Source organism: Alosa pseudoharengus, unplaced genomic scaffold (assembly GCF_046254945.1).
Source record: "Alosa pseudoharengus isolate Yale_2024_CS ecotype anadromous, Long Island Sound unplaced genomic scaffold, YU_APseudo_1.1 YU_APseudo_1.1_scf_4, whole genome shotgun sequence".
NCBI lineage: Eukaryota > Metazoa > Chordata > Actinopteri > Clupeiformes > Clupeidae > Alosa > Alosa pseudoharengus.
This window is the reverse complement of record NW_027468774.1, coordinates 16,426,291-16,447,485: the sequence shown is the minus strand read 5'-3', so window position 1 is coordinate 16,447,485 and position 21,195 is coordinate 16,426,291. Positions and strand designations below refer to the sequence as shown.

The following is a 21,195-nucleotide window of genomic DNA, read 5'->3' as shown; positions in this document are numbered from 1 at the left end:
TGCCAAATGGGGTCAGTCTGTTCAGCTCTTTCAAAGACTAATGTCAAATTTCTGTTGGACGGATTTTTTACCTTTTTTACCTTTTTACCTTACCTTGGTTTAGATTTAAAATGAAACACCAATTTGTGCATAAAAATTACTGAAAGGTGCATTTTGTGCATTTTTGTATTTTTACCGTTCTTTTTTCCAATTGTTAAGGTGCTCTATAGTCATTAATAATAACATATAATGTTGGAATATGATGACATATTTAGGGGTACACAGGCCTGTGTCTGAAAAATACGACATCATTTTAATTTAGCAATTGACTACAGAACTTCAAAAAGTCACATAACACTTGTTTTTCCATTTTCAATTTCACTTCCAAAATACACAAATAAATGAACGCAAAAGCACACAGACTTTACCTGGCAATTGCATTTTGCAGTTTTCTACCGAAGGATGGCACCATTTCATAGCCTTCACCTCATATCTTCTGTTATGCTTCATTTACACACACGCACGCACGCTCTCTCCCACACACACACAGATGCGTGTGTGTGTGTGTGTGTGTGTGAGAGAGAGAGAGAGAGCGCGCGCGAGAGAGAGAGACAATTCTTGATTCATGAAAAACTCTATGTGACAGTTCGTATGCATTGACCATAAAGCAAGGCTTCGTGAATTTTATTATTACTTATTATACACACTAATCTACTAATCTCTCTCTCTCTCTCTCTCTCTCTCACACACACACACACACACACACACAAACACACACACACACTGTACACACACACACGCTCGCACCAATCCGGTCTAGTCATTGACAGCGCATTAGATGAACGAGGAAACGCACTGTTCGTTCTTCAGCCCCCGCCCCCTCCTCATTTTGTTTCTCTCGCTACTCGGCGTCGGCATGTGTCTTTAGACGCAGGAACCTTTCAGAGCGTCTCTGTAGCTTTCTCCTCTGTGCGCTCTCCGACCTGGAACGCGAGGAGCGCGCATGGAGCAGAGAGAGAGAAGATTTCGTTAGGGAAAAGTTAACGTCAACTTAATCATTCTGGGATACTGACATCTTGGTAAAAGTCGTTGTCACTCTATTAACCAATTCCAACGAATCCCAAGTGATCATGATATGTCACCTTTTTAGACCATAACTAGATCTGACCAATGCGCGGATCCGCTGCGCAAATGGTGCGCTTGGATAGTTAAGTGTGCTGTCAACAAAAGGCCGGATAACTGAATTTCTCGGATCACACCAAGTGTCCAACACCACTGATGTCATGGCAGCATTGAGGAGGAAATTCGGGGAGGACTATCAGGTCGTGAACACGAGTCGGGGAACCACTTTCTCTGCTCCGGTCAAGAAGAAGCGCCAGCGTTTTGTTGAGAAGAACGGCCGTTGTAACGTCCAGCACGGAAATCTCGGTGGAGAAACTAGCAGGTACCTATCAGATCTATTCACAACACTAGTGGACTTGAAATGGCGATGGAACCTGCTAATTTTCATCTTAACTTACACAATAGCTTGGTTAGTTATGGCATCTATGTGGTGGATCATTGCCTATATCAGAGGGGACATAGGCAATGGCCACGACCAATCATATACTCCATGTGTCGCCAATGTGTACAACTTCCCCTCAGCTTTTCTCTTTTTTATCGAGACGGAGGCGACCATCGGTTATGGCTATCGCTACATTACAGAAAAGTGCCCTGAGGGCATCATCCTCTTCCTCTTCCAGTCACTTCTGGGCTCCATCGTGGACGCGTTTCTCATCGGCTGCATGTTCATCAAGATGTCCCAGCCGAAGAAGCGAGCTGAGACGCTGATGTTCAGCCAGGACGCGGTGATCTCGCAGCGCGACGGGAAACTCTGCCTCATGTTCCGGGTGGGAAACCTCCGTAATAGCCATATGGTGTCTGCTCAGATCAGGTGTAAACTCATTAAGGTAAGCGAGAGAGAGAGAGAGAATTTTGCAATGGTGTTCAATGCAAAACGTATCAAAGGAGAAAGTCACCAACTCAAAAATCTTGGTTGTGCTTTAGGGAAAGTCATATTTTGTTTATTCTTAGACAATGATACATTATATTCAATTCCACCTGTTCCAAAATAACACAGGCGGGTTGCCTGAAAAATGTTAACAAACCGACAGAGAACAGTCTGGTGTATATTATAGTGATGTATCAAACTGTTGCACAATTTTTCTCTTTTACAATTTAAAACATGTTAATAGCCAGTGAAACAATTTAAAGCATTTGTGTTGTTGTTTTAATAGACTCTTAACATTGTTTCTTGTAATAGAAGTACTTTTTGTGTTTGTGTGTGAGATGGTGATGTGTACGTGTGTTTCCAGTTTGTCTGCATTCATTACAGGGTCATTCCGTGTGAAATCACCCAATTTCAGCACAATTTGGCAGGTGACCCTCTCCGTAAAAATCTGAAAAAAATCACAGGTGTTTGTAGACCAAATACATGCATAGATCTAAAATAGTATATCTGTATAACTAATCGTTGCAAAACTACAGCCCTTTAAAACTTCAAGTCATTTTAAGCATTGTGGTGAACAATCCTTTTTGTTCAACTTCCAACCTTATTGGCTCTTTTGGTATTTCACACACATTAGTGAAACTATGTGAATAGAAGTACATTTTCCTGTTGAATTAAAAAATCCAATCGGATCAGACGTATCTTGTGTACTTTCCCCTCTGCAAAGCTCTGAAAATGGCTATAAATTCATAATGTGAAAAGACATCATCATCTTTGAGGGCTTCTCATTCAATAAGTATGTGACACAAATTCATCAGATTTTTTTCCTACTCATGTATGTATTATAAGGTCCTGTCCATGCATTAACTTTGGTTGTTATCATTATCATATTTTCAGAGCATTTCTTTAAAATTGGGCTTGATTTTCAAAAAGCCTGTTTTCATCTTCTCATTTCACCACGTGGACAGTTAACATGATTTTTTTTAATTTTCCCATATATCATTCTGAATGTGAGGATCATCTGCCCAAAATGTGGGCTTGTTGCTGAGTTTCTTCATTGAGATAAGATTTTTGACAAATATTGTCTATAAATCCACTGAATTTGTACTTTATCTGCAGTACCACTTTGCACCACACGTGGTGCTCTTTTAATACAATGGAAGTCAATGGAAGAGTAGGAGAGTCACTTGTTTGCTGCACATATCCAATCTAAACACACAGTTTATGGTTCATAGTTAAATTGCTCCAAATAATTATTGCAACATGAACAACATACTACTCATAATAATGTTGGAAGTTGGACAAAAAGTTGGACAAAAAGGATTGTTCACCACGATGCTTAAAATGACTTGAAACTTGAAAGGGCTGTAGTTTTGGAACCATTAGTGATACAGATATACTATTTAAGATTTATGCATAGGTTTGGTCTTCAAACACCTGTGATTTTTTTCAGATTTTTTGGGAGAGGGTCACCTGCCAGCCACTGGGTGATTTGACACGGAATGACCCTACAGTACATTGAGCAGACTATGGGTCCAGTTAATGATGCATAACATTCCTGGGAGACAGGGAGACACATACACATGCATGCACTCACAAGCACACACACACACACACACACACACACACACACACACACACACACACACACACACATAGAGAGAAACAAACAGCGGTCAAAATACAAAATCTATCAACAAGCAAAGTTTTAATGCATGAACCATAGATATTGTGTGGCAGGATGGATGAAGGTGGCATGGTGCACTGAGACAGAGATTCTGTGTGTGTGTGTGTGTGTGTGTGTGTGTGTGTGTGTGTGTGTGTGTGTGAGTGTGTGTGTGTGTGTGTGTGTGTGTGTGTGTGAGTGCGACTGGTGCTCACCTGATTCTGGTGATTCTGCCATTACCAGAAGCCTTGTGTAGACAGAGGAGAGTTAAGAGCTACCTACCTACCTAGCACAGGGTGACATAGAGGTATGTTAGACATGGATAATATCAGTAAACTGCCCCCTGCCCCCTCCAAAAAAAAGTAAAGTAAGACAAAAACATCTACCTTAGTCTTTTAGGTTGAACCACCAAAGTGGAGGCTGTGTGCTCTGCCATAACTCAGCTTCAAGCACTGACTCTTACACCAGTGCTGGTGTGTGGAGGTGGACAGAGCGCTGGTCAGAAATGCAAACATCACCGTGCGTTCACAGTAGTGGCCTCACACAGACCCACTCAAGCGATCAGCGCACCGCACCGACCTGCACCTAGAGACCGAGTCATTCAGAACTGGTTTATTACAACATGTCAGGACACACATTAACAGCAGTCTGCCAGCGGGGGCTGATATAATGAGAACGGGTTAGTACATGGGCCATGCCAGGCTCAAGAGGAGAGTAACTTTCAGGCTACTGCACGCTAGGCCAGCTCCTTAAACTCTACACTACCACCGCCCAGAAGATGACTGAATAAGGGGTGAGAACGAAGCTGTGAGTGCAGCATGGAGGAATAGAATAAGTGAGACGGGCATAAATGTCTTAGAAGTCAGGGGGGGGGAAAGAAACGACAACTGCAGGAACCAGGGTAGGAATTTCACGGCGGCCACGACGGCCATGGCCGTCGTAGCCCCTTGCATTGGCCGTGAGGCCCCTTTGAAAATCAGAGGTTTACAGGCCACGGTGGCCTTGGTGCCCCCTTCTTTCAATATTCTGCTTTGCGTCCTACTAATAGCTATTTTTATTTAGCCTGTGGCCTGTCAAAATAATCTTAGCATTCACGGCGCAAATTAATTTAGTCTTTTACGCAGTGGAGAAAGTGACAGCGCAAGAAAGAAAGTGCGTCCAAATTCACCCTTTTCAGTTGAACTACTCGCGAAGTAGCCTATTCATCACACAGACATCACAAGTATCACATGAAAGAGCTTTTTCTCAGCTTTTAAACGATGTTAGCCGATAATTGCTGTGTTGAACGGTTCGCGAGAAAAGTAAATAATATAATTCAATTTAATCATACATTCTACTGAAGGTTTTGCGTCCCATGATCTCCCTACCCATTCATCTCGGTGGAATACTTTACGAACCCTTCTTTTAACACATGACAAACCATATATCAGAATAAACAGGAGCCCTTACCGAACACAAAGGCGTAAAGCAGTCCCCTGTACAGTTAGCCGTTCCAGAGTAATCCAGTTTTGAATTTGCAGTAAAGTTCGACATACATGGATGTCTCCAAATTTGGACTTTTACATTGTTCCACATGATTTCATAACGGGACAAATACAAAATAAATGTTACAAATATCGCCTAGATATTGGTAAATCAGAGGACAGCTGACTAAGAGTTTGTGAAAGTAGCCTTAATTATCACAAAATGCTAAGCATGCATCTAGGCTATTTGAGTTTCTTAAAGCTGAGCTGTGCTTAAATTGTTCAATACATGATTTCTTACATAACAGGCCAAATATAAAATAAATGTTATATATAGCCTATATATCTGTAAATATTAGATGATCAGATGATTTACAGTTCTATGTAATATGTCATGTTTCATGTTTTTGTAATGTTTCATACAGTGATGCAGGTCTACTGCAGTGAATAGGCTAAATACAACTTTGATCATTTTTATAGCCTACTACTGTAGGCTATAGTTAACTTTGGCCTTGGTGCCCTGACATGTGGCCTTTGTGCCCCCCACCAAATATGCCCAACTGAAGGCCAAGTGGCCTTGCCCCCGGAATGGTGAAATTCCAAGCCTGGCAGGAACCTTTTCGTAGGTAATCCTTTAGTCTTTTATATTCTTTTATTGTAATCTCTCTCTTTCTCTCTCTCTCACTCTCCTCAATCCAATCTGTGATCTCCCACTGGTATTGTTGCGTTGCTCAAGGGCTTTGTTAGCAAACTCGATTCCTCTTATCCTCTAAGATCCCTTCGCTGACACAATAAATGTGTAAACGGATCAGAAAAGCAAAAATAACTTTGACCGCTCCTAAAAAAATAAAGGGCTCACTACCAGGCTGTATGACTCACATGCAGATTACGTAAACCAACAATACCAAACGACAGATAGGCATCCATGAGGGGAGGTGTTTTTTTTCTTCCCAAGGTGAAACAAAACAAGACAATAGAACAAATGCACCAAGCCTTTCATGACAGACAGTATGGCGAACCGTTGTTGCAGAAGTGTGTGGTAATTGACTTGATAAGCTCTCAGTGGATGCCTGCTGTGCATTTTTGTAAAGGCAGAACAACCATTTGAATAGCTGTGTGTTTGCAGTGATGGTAAGCTGATGCACACAAGTATATACATGATAATTCATTTACACACGCAAAGTGAAACACTGTCTCTCTTCCTCTCTGTCCATATTTTTCCATCTCCGTTCAATGTATACATTACACACACACACATACAGAGAGAGAAAACACATGTGAGTGTGAGTCTGTACACACAGTCAAGGCCCAGACTCACCTAATTGTGCCTTTACACAGAACAAACAGCAGGGGCACTGTTGTGGCGTTCCCCCTTAGTCAACTTCCTCCACTTCACTCCATTTCTGCTCTCATCACCTGTTAGCCACAGGCTCCGATTAGCGCGCTCTCATGTTCTCCTCTCTGGTGTCCACTACGTCCCATTTCACACAGAGTCATGGCAGGGAAGGCCCACGTAAGGCACTGCAGAGGTAGCTCTGCTGTGTAGGAGTTTCCACTATACCTCGGTTGATCCTCAAACTCAGGCACTTCCAGTGCAGCAATCTGCACATAGTGTGTGTGTGTGTGTGTGTGTGTGTGTGTGTGTGTGTGTGTGTGTGTGTGTAAGAAAAAGAAGGAAAAAAAGAAAGAGTGAGCTTTTTCTCTCTGTTTCAGTTTGCCTTCTCCCTGTCTATACTGCAGTATCTAGCGCAGATCTTCTAACACAGATCTGTTCTTCTTGCTCAAGTCTACTTAATCACTTCTCTTTTGTACACAGTTTCTGAACATTATAGGGTCAAATAGGATGTGTGTAGGCAGGACATATTTATGGACATTGCGCACACACAGTGTATTTTTGATAATGTTTGCATTTGGATTTGTGTGCATTTATAGATGTGTCTGTGTGCATGTGCAAGTGTGAGTTTTGCATGAGTGTGCCTGTGTCTGTGTATTCATGAGATCATTTATTAATTTGACAGATTACATTTATTTAGATGTGCTCATCTGTGCCTTTATCAATTGAACATATGGATGCCGAGTGTTTAGACAGCTGCTTACTCAGCCGTACAAGCGACTGGATCGGCCGGCACGCTTCCCCTGTTTCTATTAATTACACCCAAATCAGCTGCTGTCCTCGTGCCCGCCTCTGCTGTGCCATCTTATCATCATCGTTGTGTTGTCCTGTCATTGCCCATGTGTTAAACTGGCAAGGCTGAGTGTCAGAACACTTAGATTGTTATGAGAGAGTTTGTAGGAAGAGGGCAGGGTATTCCGAGGGTGAATGAGGCACCAGGTGGAGTGATGGTGGTAATTGAAAGCTGTGAAGGAATGAGATGGGATGCTTTAAGAACAGGCTGACATATGGTGAAGAGACATGGGAGTGTTGTGCCTGTGCAGGTACAAAAACACATAAACATCCGGAAGTATGCACATACATGTAAATAAAAAGGGGTAAACACACACACACACACACACACACACACACACACACACACACACAGCCTTGGGAGCAAACAGACACAGGGAATCAAAAAAATATGGTTGCAAAGCAACACGGGTGAAAACAAAAGGAAAACTTTCTTTTATTTTTAATGGAGCAAATAGAAGATAGTTTCCTATAAGAACATTGAAGCAGAATTGTTTGCACATGTGTGTGTGTGTGTGTGTGTGCAGAGGGTTGCATTTGCCGCGAGCACCAGGCCATTGATTTCCACTGGTCTTCTAATAAAGGTAGCAATGCAATTAAAAGAGGGGGTTGCAGTGTGAGGGAGGCAATGGAAAGCTTCTTGAGGACTTAGAGAGTTGGCCTTGCTAACATTGATCCAGAAACTTCTGATGAGGCACTGGATGTCTGGAGTGCTAATGCCTTCAACCATACAATCAGCTACATAGGAGATAGCATACACACATACGTGCACGCATACACACACACACACACATACACGTACACACACTTACATGGGGGATTTCAATCCAGGGACGCAGAATATATGAACTTTGTGATGAGCATCCAACTGAAACATCGAACTGTAGAGATGCTTATTTGCTATTGGAAGAAGGCTTCCAGCCCTGCAGAAGAAGCAGAGATGGACCCTCCTGCTCCCGCCTCTGAGGAAAAGAGGTGGAGATCTAGTGTGGACTGAAGCACAGACACAGCAGCATGACTGACGATGGGGGCTCATACTGCCTTGTCCTGTTTCACGGGCCTGGGGGTACTGTAGTGTGCCGCGTGCCTGTGTCTTATGTGTTTGTTTACAGTGGACATTAATAGGCCTGATGATGACGGACATTAATTGGGTGATGATGACGGGCGAGCCCCCGATTTATTCAGACGACTGAGAGCTGTGTGTGTGTGTGTATGAGAGAGAGAGAGAGAGAGAGAGAGAGAGAGAGAGGGGGTTGGGGAGGAAGTACACATGCATAAATTCAATTTATATGCACATACACAAGTGAAAAGAGAAAAGACAGGGATTAAGGATTCTCTTTTTCCCCATCTGTATTCTTTCCCTGGCTCTTTCTCTTAGCTCTTAAACTCAAAACCGAATGGAGGGATAGAAAGAGGAGAGAGAGAGAGACAGACAGAGTAAAAGAGTCAGGGACACAGAAAGAGAGAGTCTGATGTCTGTTTAGAGTGGAGCTCTTTATTTTTGTTATTATCAGAAGCATGCAGTAACACGAGCTAACCTGGATTCTAAAGCACTTGGGATGTGGAGACGCTCAGGAACAGGAGTGCATCCCTCTGGCAAGAACAGCTCTCCCAGCACAGAGGCCCAGCCCAGCCTGCCCAACACAGCAGAGCAAGCACAGCTCTCCCAGCACAGAGGCCCAGCCCAGCCTGCCCAACACAGCACAGCACAGCACAGCAGAGCTTATGGACACATTTGTGTAGCTGTGTATTGCATAACCCTTGGGAGGGTAGCTCCAGAGCAGATGTGAAAAGCCAGTGTTTCAGTGATGGCTGTGAAGGAGGGCTGTATGTTGCTGTTAGCTAGCGTTGACAAAAGGGCTTTTATTAGGATGGCTGAAGGAGAGATATTGGGAGAGTGGATGTGGTCATCTCACTGGTCAGGTTTTTTTTTTTGCCTTAGAGAGGTACAATCTCTCTTCTGCTCAAGTGGCCCTAGTCCCTGAATTTAATCGTGATGCGATCGTTCTATCTTCATCCATGTGCTTGGGTATAGCTTTGCTTAGGTCGTTATCGCTCTCTCTTTTTCTATCTCTGTATCTTTCTTTCTCCCTTTCTTGCTGTCTTGCTCTTTTCTGTCTTTCTCTGTATCTCCCTCACTTTTCTCTCTGTGCTGATCGATGCAGTCCTCTCAAATCAGCTTCTGCAAGTAAAAATGACTCGGATAATCAAGAGGCTCTTTAGCCAGCGATCAATTTCGTTTAGCGCTAGTCATTGCCGCCGCTTCTCGCAACCTGGATCCCACACTGCAAGGTATAGGATAGGAGACACACACACACACACACACACACACACACACTCTCTCTCTCTCTCTCTCTCTGACTCACACATGCTGTAGACTTGGCCATGTGTGTGCTTTCTAGACGTTTCGTGACCAGTTTGAGGTTTTATGTCATCAAGTATCACTTGAGGTCCTGTTTCAATTAAATTAGCCTGACCAAAAGCCTGGGCAGGGGAATATCATTTGTGCCATTCCTGCAGCCCCACTGAAGGTGTCAGTCTGAACTCAAAGGCCAGTCAGTCATCAGAGAGGAGGAGGGCAGTGGGGTGGGGTGGGGGCGCAGGATCAAAGGGTCCACTGTGGAAATACGACAGGCATTCACATTATTGGCCTCAAGAAGCCAGAAAGAACTCACATCTGCACAGGTTCATCTGCTGTTTAAAACAAGTGTTGATGGGCAACATTTATACATCTTTGCGAGATAATAATACACCTCTAGTCAGACAAATAATTAATTCATTCATTTATTCATTCAAGTGAAATCAGGTCAAGTTTATTTATATGGCACAGAGGCACAGAATACACAGAGGTCATTCAATGTGCTTTGCATAAACAAAATCAAACAGTAACAGCAAAAGCATATAAGGGCAATAGTCAAAGGTCATAATAAAAACAGAAAACAAAACAAAAAAGGTAAAATCATTTTAACCCTTAAAGGAGTACCGTCACACCGGTGTGATGGGAATGTTGAGAAATGAACGTTCTAAAGAATATCTGGGTTCATTGAATTCAACATAGAATTTTAGAACCTTCAATTGTTGCGGAACTTAGAATGTTCAAAAACCTACACCTTTAAGGGTTAAAAGACTAAATAAAAGACACAAGGTAGAATAATTTAAAGAATGGGTAACTCAGTGCAGGTATCTGAGAACAGTTTGGTCTTAAGTCTAGATTTAAAACTGGCTACAGTTGGGGCTTTTTTGATGTTATATGAAAGTTGGTTCCAGAGCTGAACCCCCCATGTTTAGTTCTAACAGCAGGTTTTACTATACTGACAGGTTTTTCTCCTGAGACCTGAGAGGTCGAGAAGGTGTGTACTGCTGAAGCATTTCAGATAGGTATTTATTTAGGTCCTGCTCCATTTACTGATTAATAAACAAGCAATAGTGCTTTAAAGTCAATTCTGTGACTTACTGGAAGCCAGTGCAGGGACATAAAAATTGGAGTAATGTGGTTCTTTTAGTTTTTGTGAGAACCCTAGCTGCTGCATTTTGTATCACCTGAAGCTGTTTGATAGTCTTTTTAAAAAAAGCCTGTGAAAAGCCCATTGCAGTAATACAACCCTGTTGAAGATAAAGGCATGAATGAGTTTTTCTAAATCATGTTTTGACATCAGCCCTCTACGTCTGGCAATGTTTTTGAGGTGGTAAAAAGCTGATTTAGTTATTGCTTTCATGTGGCTGTTGAAATTTAGATCACTGTCAATTAATGCACCAAGAATCCTTTGCTTTGAACCCTTTTGTGTCTAGGAGAGTGGCAACCCTAAGTCTTTCCTCCTTTTTACCAAATATAATTACTTCAGTTTTTTCTTTGTTCAACTGAAGAAAAGGTATCCAGTTGTTGATTTGGTCAGTACACTGACAAAGAGATACGAGGGGACCATAGTGATTTGGTGACAGAGCTAAGTAAATTTAGGTGTCATCTGCATAGCTATGATATGAAATCAAATTATTTTTGAAGATTTGTCCAAGTGGTATAGAGCCCCAAGATTGACCCCTGGGGAACATCACAGGTCAAGGATGTTGGTGTTGAGGTGCAGTTGCCGATGGCAACAAAGCAGCTCCTTTCTTGTAAATATGATTTGAGTCAGTTGACAACTATACCTGTAAATCCAACCCAGCGTTCTACTCTGATGTTGTGATCAACAGCGTCAAATGCTGCACTAAGGTCTTTAGCAATAGGACCAATGTTTTGTCTGCATTGAGGCGTACAGTATGTCATTTCAAACCTTAACCCTTTGAGGTCCCGGGCCTGTCAGACACTTTAAGGCTGTCTGCTACACCTTGAAATTTTTAAGTATTTCATCTTACTAAAAACATCGGTAACGCTTTAGAATAACATGTGCTTAATAGGTATTAACAGTGCATAATAAGCAGTTAACAATTAATTGCTAACAGTTAGTTAACTGTTGTTATCCTTTAATAACATTCAGTGGCGTAACGTGCCAACACCGGGCCCGTATGCAGGATTATCAAGACGGGCCCCCCTACTACAGCATGTGATGACGTATAATGTCCACGAGTAGTCTAACATGAATAGGACAGGATAAGATCATTGAGACACAGCATATAAGTGATGACATGTCTGACAATATCAGGAGTACGTGCACCACAAAAACAACAAAAAAATGCTGGTGAGGGCGCACGTAACACATGAAAAAACACTGCGTGACAATATGAAATTGCGTTAATGATAAATCATTCGTGTTCATTTAGCCAGGAACATGGCAAAAGCCTACCTACTGTATACTTGTCAGTCATGCCCGTCAAAATAGAGGGCTTTCCTTCGTTAACATTCACCATCTAAAAAAGACGCGCAAGACCGCACTCTGCTGGGAGCTCAAGAATCAGTCAAATCGCGAACAGTCGGCAGCTCTGTTTAACATGTTTCTGCGTAATTGTCAACTGTCATGAAATGCTTTAATATTCCCCTCTTTATGTCATAAAGGTAGCATGCCTAAGGAAAGCCTTTGCAGTAGGATTGTCCAATGGTCAATCTGTTGCTTCAATTTGTGTTTTATTATGCACCGGTGCTGGGTTCATGCAGTTTTGCGTTAGTTTAAAATGTTTAGTCCTAGTCGACTGCGTAATTTGTCATGCAGCTATGATGAAATTCGTTCAATAAGTTCCACTTGTCATGTCATAAATTTAACATGCCTAAGGCTTTGCAGTTGTCCAATATGGCCAATCTATTGTCTCAATTGTGTATCATGTGTAGCAGGGCAAGGTTTTCGAAGAGGGAAAGCGGCACTAAATGCCAATCACTTTAGCCAGACTACGCCACCCTGGGCCTAGCACCCAGGGAATGAGTTAAGAGCACACACTATTGCACCATAGCACACAGGTTCGTATACACGAGGCAGAGACGTGAATTCCAGTGGAAACATGACCAAGTTTATTTAACTAAAACCAGGGAAAAGGAAGGGGGGAGAGCTGCAAAAAGACATAAAGACTAGTCTGGGTTAGGAAAGTACAAAAATATTTATTATGTTTTCTTGTTGCACCTTTGTTTATTAAAAATGATCACAACTAGCACAGGCTCCATAGGGGAGGCACGATGGAGCAGGATGAGCAAGGCAGAGGCTTACCTGGGGGGAGGCAGACTACTGATAACGTGCCCTAGAGCCCACACACATGCACACGCACAGCAAGAAAGATCAAATCATGACACCGCAGACCACACCAAAATGTGCATCTTTACTGCACCACCACTAGGTAACGGACTAGCCTCCCGCCAGCGAGAACCCTGCCTGCCAAATTAACAAATAGTTAAAAGTTGTTGCTCCCAGACTATGCAAAACACACACTGTATAACTAAGATAATAAAGTAAAGTAAAACAGAAGGGTACAAGTACAATGCAAGCAGTTGCCAAGTGCGAGCAAAGCTAAACAGAAACCAAACAAAACTAAGACAGACAAGACAGCAGCACGACCTACGCTGAGGGCAACGCGGATGGAAAAGCCGTGCTACCTGGAAGACAAACAAAATACATCAAACCTGATACCATTTCCCCAAACATCAATTTATTTTAGAGCTATACATACCCATATTCTTCTCTATGGCAATTTTCCACTGACAGCAGATGAGGATAGCATATCCATCCATCTAGGGCTACAGAGAAATGGAGTTTAGCTAAACCAAGCACATTTTAGTCTACAGCATTAGGGCAGCAACATACCTGATGGCCGGTAGACCCCAGTGCTCAGCCGAGGGACAAACAGTGGAACCTACCGAGCCTCTTGCTGTAGAACTCCTAAAGTAGCACATGGTGGGCCTAATTGAATGATTGGCCCCACCCACTCATTAGCAGAGGGGCCAGGAGAGACCAGGAAGAAAGAGCAAGCAAGCAGACAAGGTCTGCCTGCTACACATGCAACGCGCTGAAGCTACGTTCATGCATTGTTTTGCTCCAGTTGAAAATGTTTCTGCGTAATTTGTCAGCTGTGATCAAATGCGTTCAATAAATTCCACTTTTATGTCATAAATATAACATGCCGATCATTGTATCATTGTTTGTATGGTGTATCTAATCTAGGCCCCTCTTATGTTCAATCAAATTGACTTTGCCCACCCGTTTTTTTTATGTGCCCACCCATTTCAACATTTCTGGCTACACTACTGTCTGTCCTCTTCGACTGAGCTGCCCCCATTCCAAAATAACGTAATTTTGACGTTCTTAGAAAGCGAAAGTAGCCTCTCCTGTGCGTGAGCGCAGATAGGTGCGTCCGAAATATGATGTGAGTAGGCAAGCAGAGATGTCTATGGATGTCACAGGTGGGCTGCATGAAACTGAAAATTCAAATCAAATTGTTAGGAAAAATGGTAAGTAGCATCAATCATGTATTTCAGTGTGATGCGGGCCCCTGATTGGACCGGGCCCGTAAGCAACTGCGTACCCTGCTTACCGATAGTTACGCCCCTGTGTTAATAAGCAGCCTTTTAAGTTACTTACAAGCATATTTGTTAACAGTTGTAAGTGTTAACAAGCAGCTTGTTAATGCTTGTTAATGGTGTATAAGACAAAGAGGTGGATAACTAATACGCTTATAAGACCTTTCTTACCTTTTTGTAGTAAATTTTGCACCTTCAAAATTGCTGCAGCAAGCAGGAATTTAACCCTGGTCTCCTGCATCAGAGTGACTTCTTACTTACTGAGCTACACTCCTATCTGTGTTTTTGAAGAACATGTTCATATTGATTCTATATTCCGATAATGTTCTATATCATACCAACTATGCTTTTTACAAATATGTTTCTGATGGAAAAGTGGTGTTTAATTAATGCAGGAACAGACCACGAATGTTCGCCTCTGTTTAAGGCAAACTGAAACATGTTTCAAATCGAGTGTGAACGTTCGCCTATGTTTGCGACTTTGAACACTGCAGCAATTTTGAAGGTGCATTTCTCACAGCTAAACCAAGATAGATAGATACAGTAGATATATAGAGATAGATGGTCGGGCTTGTGGAGCTATAGGCTACATGGTCCTCGCTTTAGATTGGGGGGCTGCAAAATTTACTACAAATAGGTAAGAAAGGTCTTATAAGCGTTATCCACCTCTTTGTCTTATACACCATTAACAAGCATTAACAAGCTGCTTGTGAACACTTACAACCAGGGCCTGAAGTTAACTTTTTTGGCCACCAGCCACTGTGGCAGGTGAATTTTGAAATCCACCTGCCACAGTGGTTTTTTACCAGCCAAAATTATTTTGTGCCCAAAATAAAGGTGAACGACTCAGATAATGCATAAGAATGGTTCTTGAACTTGTACAGAATACACATTACAGTACTCAAGTAAAAGTAAAAAAGTACTTTGTTAATAAATTACTCAAGTAGGCCTAACAAGTTACTTTTTTGTAGGCCTACATTTTTATATTTTTGATGGACCTTTAAAGGGATACAAAAGTATCCTCTATGCCTATTCTCCTCCTCTGTAGGCTAATCATATAGTCAAACATATTTTAAAAGCCCAATTCAAATATATTTTATTTAATATACTTTGTCATAGCCAGAATAAGCATTACGTGGCTATGGATCGAAAAGCAGTCTTCCAATACATTGCAGCTGATTCTTCTGCTTTGCATTGCTAGAAGTCTGGTTATAACTCCACCATACAGACAATGTAACCTAAAAACAATGGCTATATTATGGGTAGACCTATATTTAGGCTATAATAGTCTAGGCATATCCACTCGGGCAGAGCGACAGAGCAGGCTATCTTTTTTCTCAGCCGACCGTCTCATGTCATGTCCTGCAACATTGAGGCTACATAAATGAATGCTAGGCTTTTTCTAACTTGTATGCTCGATTTCCAGTGCATTTGATTTGCTTGTAAATTAAGTTGTAGGCCTACTTTCCTTGTCCAATGTGATTGTTGAACGATGCTGGCCAGAAATGAATATATGTGGAAGTTTCCGTGTCATATCATAGCCTACCTCTATAGTCTCGTTGTACTCTGGCAGCCTCACCAGAAGATGCAGCAACTGTACGTCTTTGTGTTAACTGAGCTGTTAGCCAGGCATTACTTTTAGAATCGTGGGCTAACACATTCTGAAGCCCCGTTTCTTTTCTCCTTTTCTCTCTTCGAGATACTTTCTCCAATAATAAACTTATGTAAGGCAATTGAAATGTAGCGGAGTAAAAGAGTAGATTATTGGCTCAAAAATGTACTTGAGTAAGAGTAGAAGTAGGCTACCGTTCTGAAAAAGGAAAGTCGTTTGCCGTTCCTCGAAATGGGTTTGATCTCGCTTTCTCCGAGCCTACAAACGGCAATCTGGACAGTGCATCTCCTTGCTCAGTGTTGTGTTGTCTTATTGGCTAACCGCCAACGTGGCAGGTACATTGACAGTTTCACCCGCCAATCACAAAAGTTACCCGCATTTGGCGTGTGGGCGGGTGCCAATTTCATGCCCTGCTTACAACTGTTAACAAATATGCTTGTAAGTAACTTAAAAGGCTGCTTATTAACACTTACAAGCTGCATGTTATTAAAGGATAACAACAGTTAACTAACATGTCATCGCTTATATGCTGTGTCTCAATGATCTTATCCTGTCCTATTCATGTTAGACTACTCGTGGACATTACGTCATCACATGCTGTAGTAGGGGGGCCCGCCTTGATAATCCTGCATACGGGCCCGGTGTTGGCACGTTACGCCACTGAATGTTATTAAAAGATAACAACAGTTAAATAACTGTTAGTAATGAATTGTTAACTGCTTATAATGCACTGTTAATACCTAATAAGCACATGTTATTCTAAAGCGTTACCAAAACATCTATGCAAAAGTGACACATATGGTTATATTCTGGAAAACCTCAAACAAAAACAATAATAATATGAGAGTAAAGTGAATGTAATGAAATTAGTTTTTATTAAAAATTCAGTGTAAACATAACTTGACAAAAAAACTATTTTCAGAAGACTTCAAACCATGTAAAAAACACTATAAATATATCTTGGCAAGACTTTTGAAGTCTGAACCTTGTAAACGTTGGCTACATAAAAGTAGGATGCGCATTCAGAAATGTTATGTAGTTTCAATACAAATTAAACACTTCAGACTAACTATGTTGGCTCTTTCAAATGAATAATGATTAGATTGGTGTGTCACACCTGTAACTTCCCCTTCCCCCTGTCAATGTCCATGTGTCAATAGCTCTGCCAGGGCACTGTAGCTACCTTCCCCCAAAGCTTTGCAATATGGTAATGCTATGGTAATGCTCTCTGCTCCCATTTACAGTCTGTCACAGGCAACCCATCCAAAAGTAGGATGTTCTCCACATCATTGTGAAATTAAATACAAAATATTTAGAAGTTGCTCTTTCATTATCTTTTTTTTAAATATTGAATTTATCATTACAAGACAGAGACATAATGCCACAAATCTGCATATCTTTCTAGCATCACCTGGCCTGAATTTGAGTATCATTTACATGTACACCTAATCTGTTTGCATCAGGATACAACAGTATCCTGATGCAATTTCTTTGGTTTCTCTGTGGTTACTTCACCTGTAGCCTAAATGCCTGCATTTTACAATTTTATGTACAGACTTATGCACGGACCATAATAAAGTTACTTTAGCAAAAAACTAAGAACTGTTTCAGTGCTGTGATTTGCAACCTGGAAAACTAGAATGAAAGTAATCATCATACCCATTTGATGTTAGGAAGGTGGTTAGTTGATTAAAGACTACTTTTTCAAGAATTTTGCCAATAAAAGGTGGATTGGAGATGGGCCTGTAATTGTTTAGCATGGATGCATCCAGGTTATTCTTCTTGAGAAGGGGCTTTACAGCAGCTGTTTTCAGGGACTTAGGAAAAGTGCCAGACAGCAATGATACATTTACAATGTGAAGGACATCTGCCGCAATAAGGTGAAAAACAGTTTCAAGAAATTGGTAGGCAGTGTCTAAGACACACGTAGAAGAGCTGAGATTCTGTACCATTTTTTCATTTTTTCAAGCTGAACTCTGACATTAAGTTAAGTTTTCCTCCCTTTGTAGCTGGAAGTTCCGGATGTTGAGTTGAGAAGATATGTTGAGTCTGATTTTGTCAATTTTACCTTTGAAAAAAGATGTAAACTCATTGCATACAGTATTACTTGAGAGAAGTTCAGGTGCTTATTGTGAGGGGGGGATTTGTTAACTTCTCAACGGTTGAAAATAGTACACGAGTGTTATTTGTACTTCTACTGATGATGTTAGAGAAGAAAGACTGTCATGCTTTGCATATTGTTACAGAGTTGTATGTGCAGAGCATTCATAGTGGATCTGAACTTTGTATTTTTCTTTTGGTCTTCCTACACTCTCTTTTTAGGATGTTAACCGCAGGATTTTGTTGCCCTGTTTTCAGGATTATCCACATTCAAGTTTAGATCCCCTGATATAATAAGACAGTCAAACTCTATGCAAATGGCTGACAGCAGTTCACCTAGATCTTCAAGAAATACTTTAGCTGAATGTTTTGGAGGCCTGTAAATAGTCAGTAATAAAATCTGAGGAGAAAACGTAATATGCCGGCTGAGAATATAAAGAGGTTATTGCTGCTTAATAGGCATGCATTAATTTATTTATTCATTCATTCACTGTACATCTAGCATTGTGAGATATCAGGTTCTCAAGAGGCCCCACACATTGTTATTTTCCTGACTGTCTCTCTAGACGGACAAATTGGTGTTATTACAAATATTGCAGTGAAATAGCTCTATATGGAATTGAATTATTGATTAAAGTTTGACAGAGGGCAGGAGAAGAAACAGAAAACCAAACAAGGGGCCAAAACAAATCTTCTGATGACTCAACACACTATTCTCTCTGATGCTGGAAAACAAGATAATAGATACGTACATAACGTTTCACTTCATGACTTATTAACAACATTCCCTCTTTTTCTCCTCAGGGCATATTTCCCTCTGATGCCTTTCTACTGATAGAATTTTATTAATTATTCAAATATAATCAATCAAGAAAATACCATAACCATAAAACTGGAACTTATGAGCTTTCTTTTTGCTCCTCCTCCTCTAATGAACACACTTGTCATTGTCTCTCCATGGCCCTTTCTGATACCAGTCCGTACCCATTCCCCCTCGGTTACGTGCACTTGGGTGGGAGTCATCCTCACAGCTAAATCGAGTTCCCTTTATTAGCCCTTTATAATACCAAACTCGGCTTTGGGATAAAGTTCACTCTTCCTAGTGGAAACAGACTCTAATGTAACCTTGGATTTGTGGACAGGTGTACTCATTGTCCTCCATAACATGCTGCATTAATTGACACACACCTTCGACAAGTCACCATCAGTGTTAACTCGCATTGGAGGGTTTATAACACACTGTTTCGGATGGCCCTTAATATGGCAGACCCTAGTGGCTAGTGGCTAGGTAGAGGGCGCAGTAACTAGTTTCGGAAAGGCCCCACATCTTTATAATATGTCAGTGTAATCAAGCAGCTATTAGTGTTGCCAAAAGTTTTCACATGTCTTTGTTAATGTTAGTTATGCTTAGAGATGGTTAGTTATGCTTGGAGCTGGGTTGTATGTAAAGCTTTAGATGAGCCATGTTGTGCCATGAGTGTGTTAGGTATTGAGCATGCACAAGATATCAGTGTTTTTCCATGTGACATGATGTAAATGCATCTGAATACTGTGGCAGAATGTATTCAGAATGTTTCATCACAAGAAGCTGAGATTTTGCAATGACTCTATTAGCATTGACACGTCAGTATTCATTGCAACATCTGAATACCTATTCTCAGTAGGTGCCTCAGCTTGTATAACACAATGACATAGAAGTAACATGTTTAATTCATGTGAACTATTTCATTGGAATTAATTGGGTAACACTCCATAATAAGGTGCCATAATAAATAGCAAACTAGTAATTATGACCGCCGCGCAGCGAAGCGGCGGTCATATAGGTTTAGTCAGATTTTTTTTTTTTTTCTTTTTTTTTTTTTTTCTTTTTTTCTTTTTCGCATGTCCAAATTTCTGTCAATGATTCCCGGGACACTGAAAGACCGGGGTAGACGAAACTTGGTGGGCATGTAACCCCATATGGATAGCATGGAACCATCGTTTTTCGTTTTGATCTGTAGCCCCCCCGCTGGACTGCACCCCCCGAAAGGAGGGTAGGGCAGACACAGTTTTCTGTGAATATCTCGAGAACCGTAAGGTTTAGGAGGACCATTTTTTTTTTGTAAGTTGATCTCAAGTGGCCATGTCAACCCATTCCATAACCACTCATTTCATGTATAGCGCCACCTAGTTAAACACAAAAAAGTAAAAATGAGGTGTTGTAATCGCAGGTATCTGTGACCTAACATAGCCAAAACTGCACGAAATTGGAAGTGTAGGATCATTATGACACCCTCTGAATGCACGCCAAGTTTCGTGGAATTCCGTTCATGGGGGGCCACACAATAAATGAATTTATGTTACTATACACCAACTGGCCTGTAGGTGGCCGGAGACAGTTTTCTGTGAATATCTCGAGAACCGTAGGGCCTAGGAGGTCCACCTTTTTTTTGTATGTTGATCTCAAGGGGCCATGTCAACCCATCCCATTACCACTTATTTCATGTATAGCGCCACCTAGTTAAAAATTAAAAAGCAAAAATGTAGGTGTTTTCATCACAATATCTCTGGCTGACATGGTCAAAACTGCACGAAATTGAAAGTGTAGGATCATTATGACACCCTCCGAATGCATGCCAAGTTTTGTGTACTTTCGTTCATGGGGGGCCTTACAATAAAACAATTTATGTGTACATTTAGTGACGTACACCAACAAGGATTCCCGGGACACTGAAAGACCGGGGTACACAAAACTTGGTGGGCATGTACCCCCACATGGATAGCATGGAACTGTCATTTTTCGTTTTGATCTGTAGCCCCCCCGCTGGACTGGACCCCCCGAAAGGAGGGTAGGCCAGACACAGTTCTCTGTGAATATCTTGAGAACTGTAGGGCCTAGGATGACCATTTTTTCCGTATATTTGCCTCCAGGGGTCATGTTAGCCCAGTTCATGTGCACACATGTGCACAAACAGATACACACACACACACACATTCACAATAATCATGACACATACTCACACAGTAGACATATGTACGCTTCCATGCACAGGCACATACGCAGGCACGCACACACACACACACACACACACACACACACACACACACACACACACACACACTCACACACACACACACACCCACACACATAACATAAACATAACACAAACAATCAAGAATTTCTCATAATTATGAACAGGCAAGATGGAGGTGGGGTTGTATAAAATGAATTTTACATGTGAAATCTATGAACTAATCATGTTTTGGTACTTGTTGTCTAGCAGATACCAGTG

The 21,195-nt window shown here is 41.5% G+C and overlaps 1 protein-coding gene across 2 annotated transcripts in view; it reads left to right on the top strand.

Moving 5' to 3' along the window:
• The first annotated feature begins 1,262 nt into the window (after positions 1-1,262).
• Positions 1,263-21,195, top strand: part of kcnj19a (potassium inwardly rectifying channel subfamily J member 19a) — a 38,217-nt gene continuing 18,284 nt past the window's right edge. For both annotated transcript variants that reach the window (XM_076265031.1, XM_076265032.1), the window contains exon 1: positions 1,263-1,928. In XM_076265031.1, coding sequence (XP_076121146.1) covers positions 1,263-1,928 — 666 coding nt within the window. The remainder of the gene's footprint in view (positions 1,929-21,195) is intronic.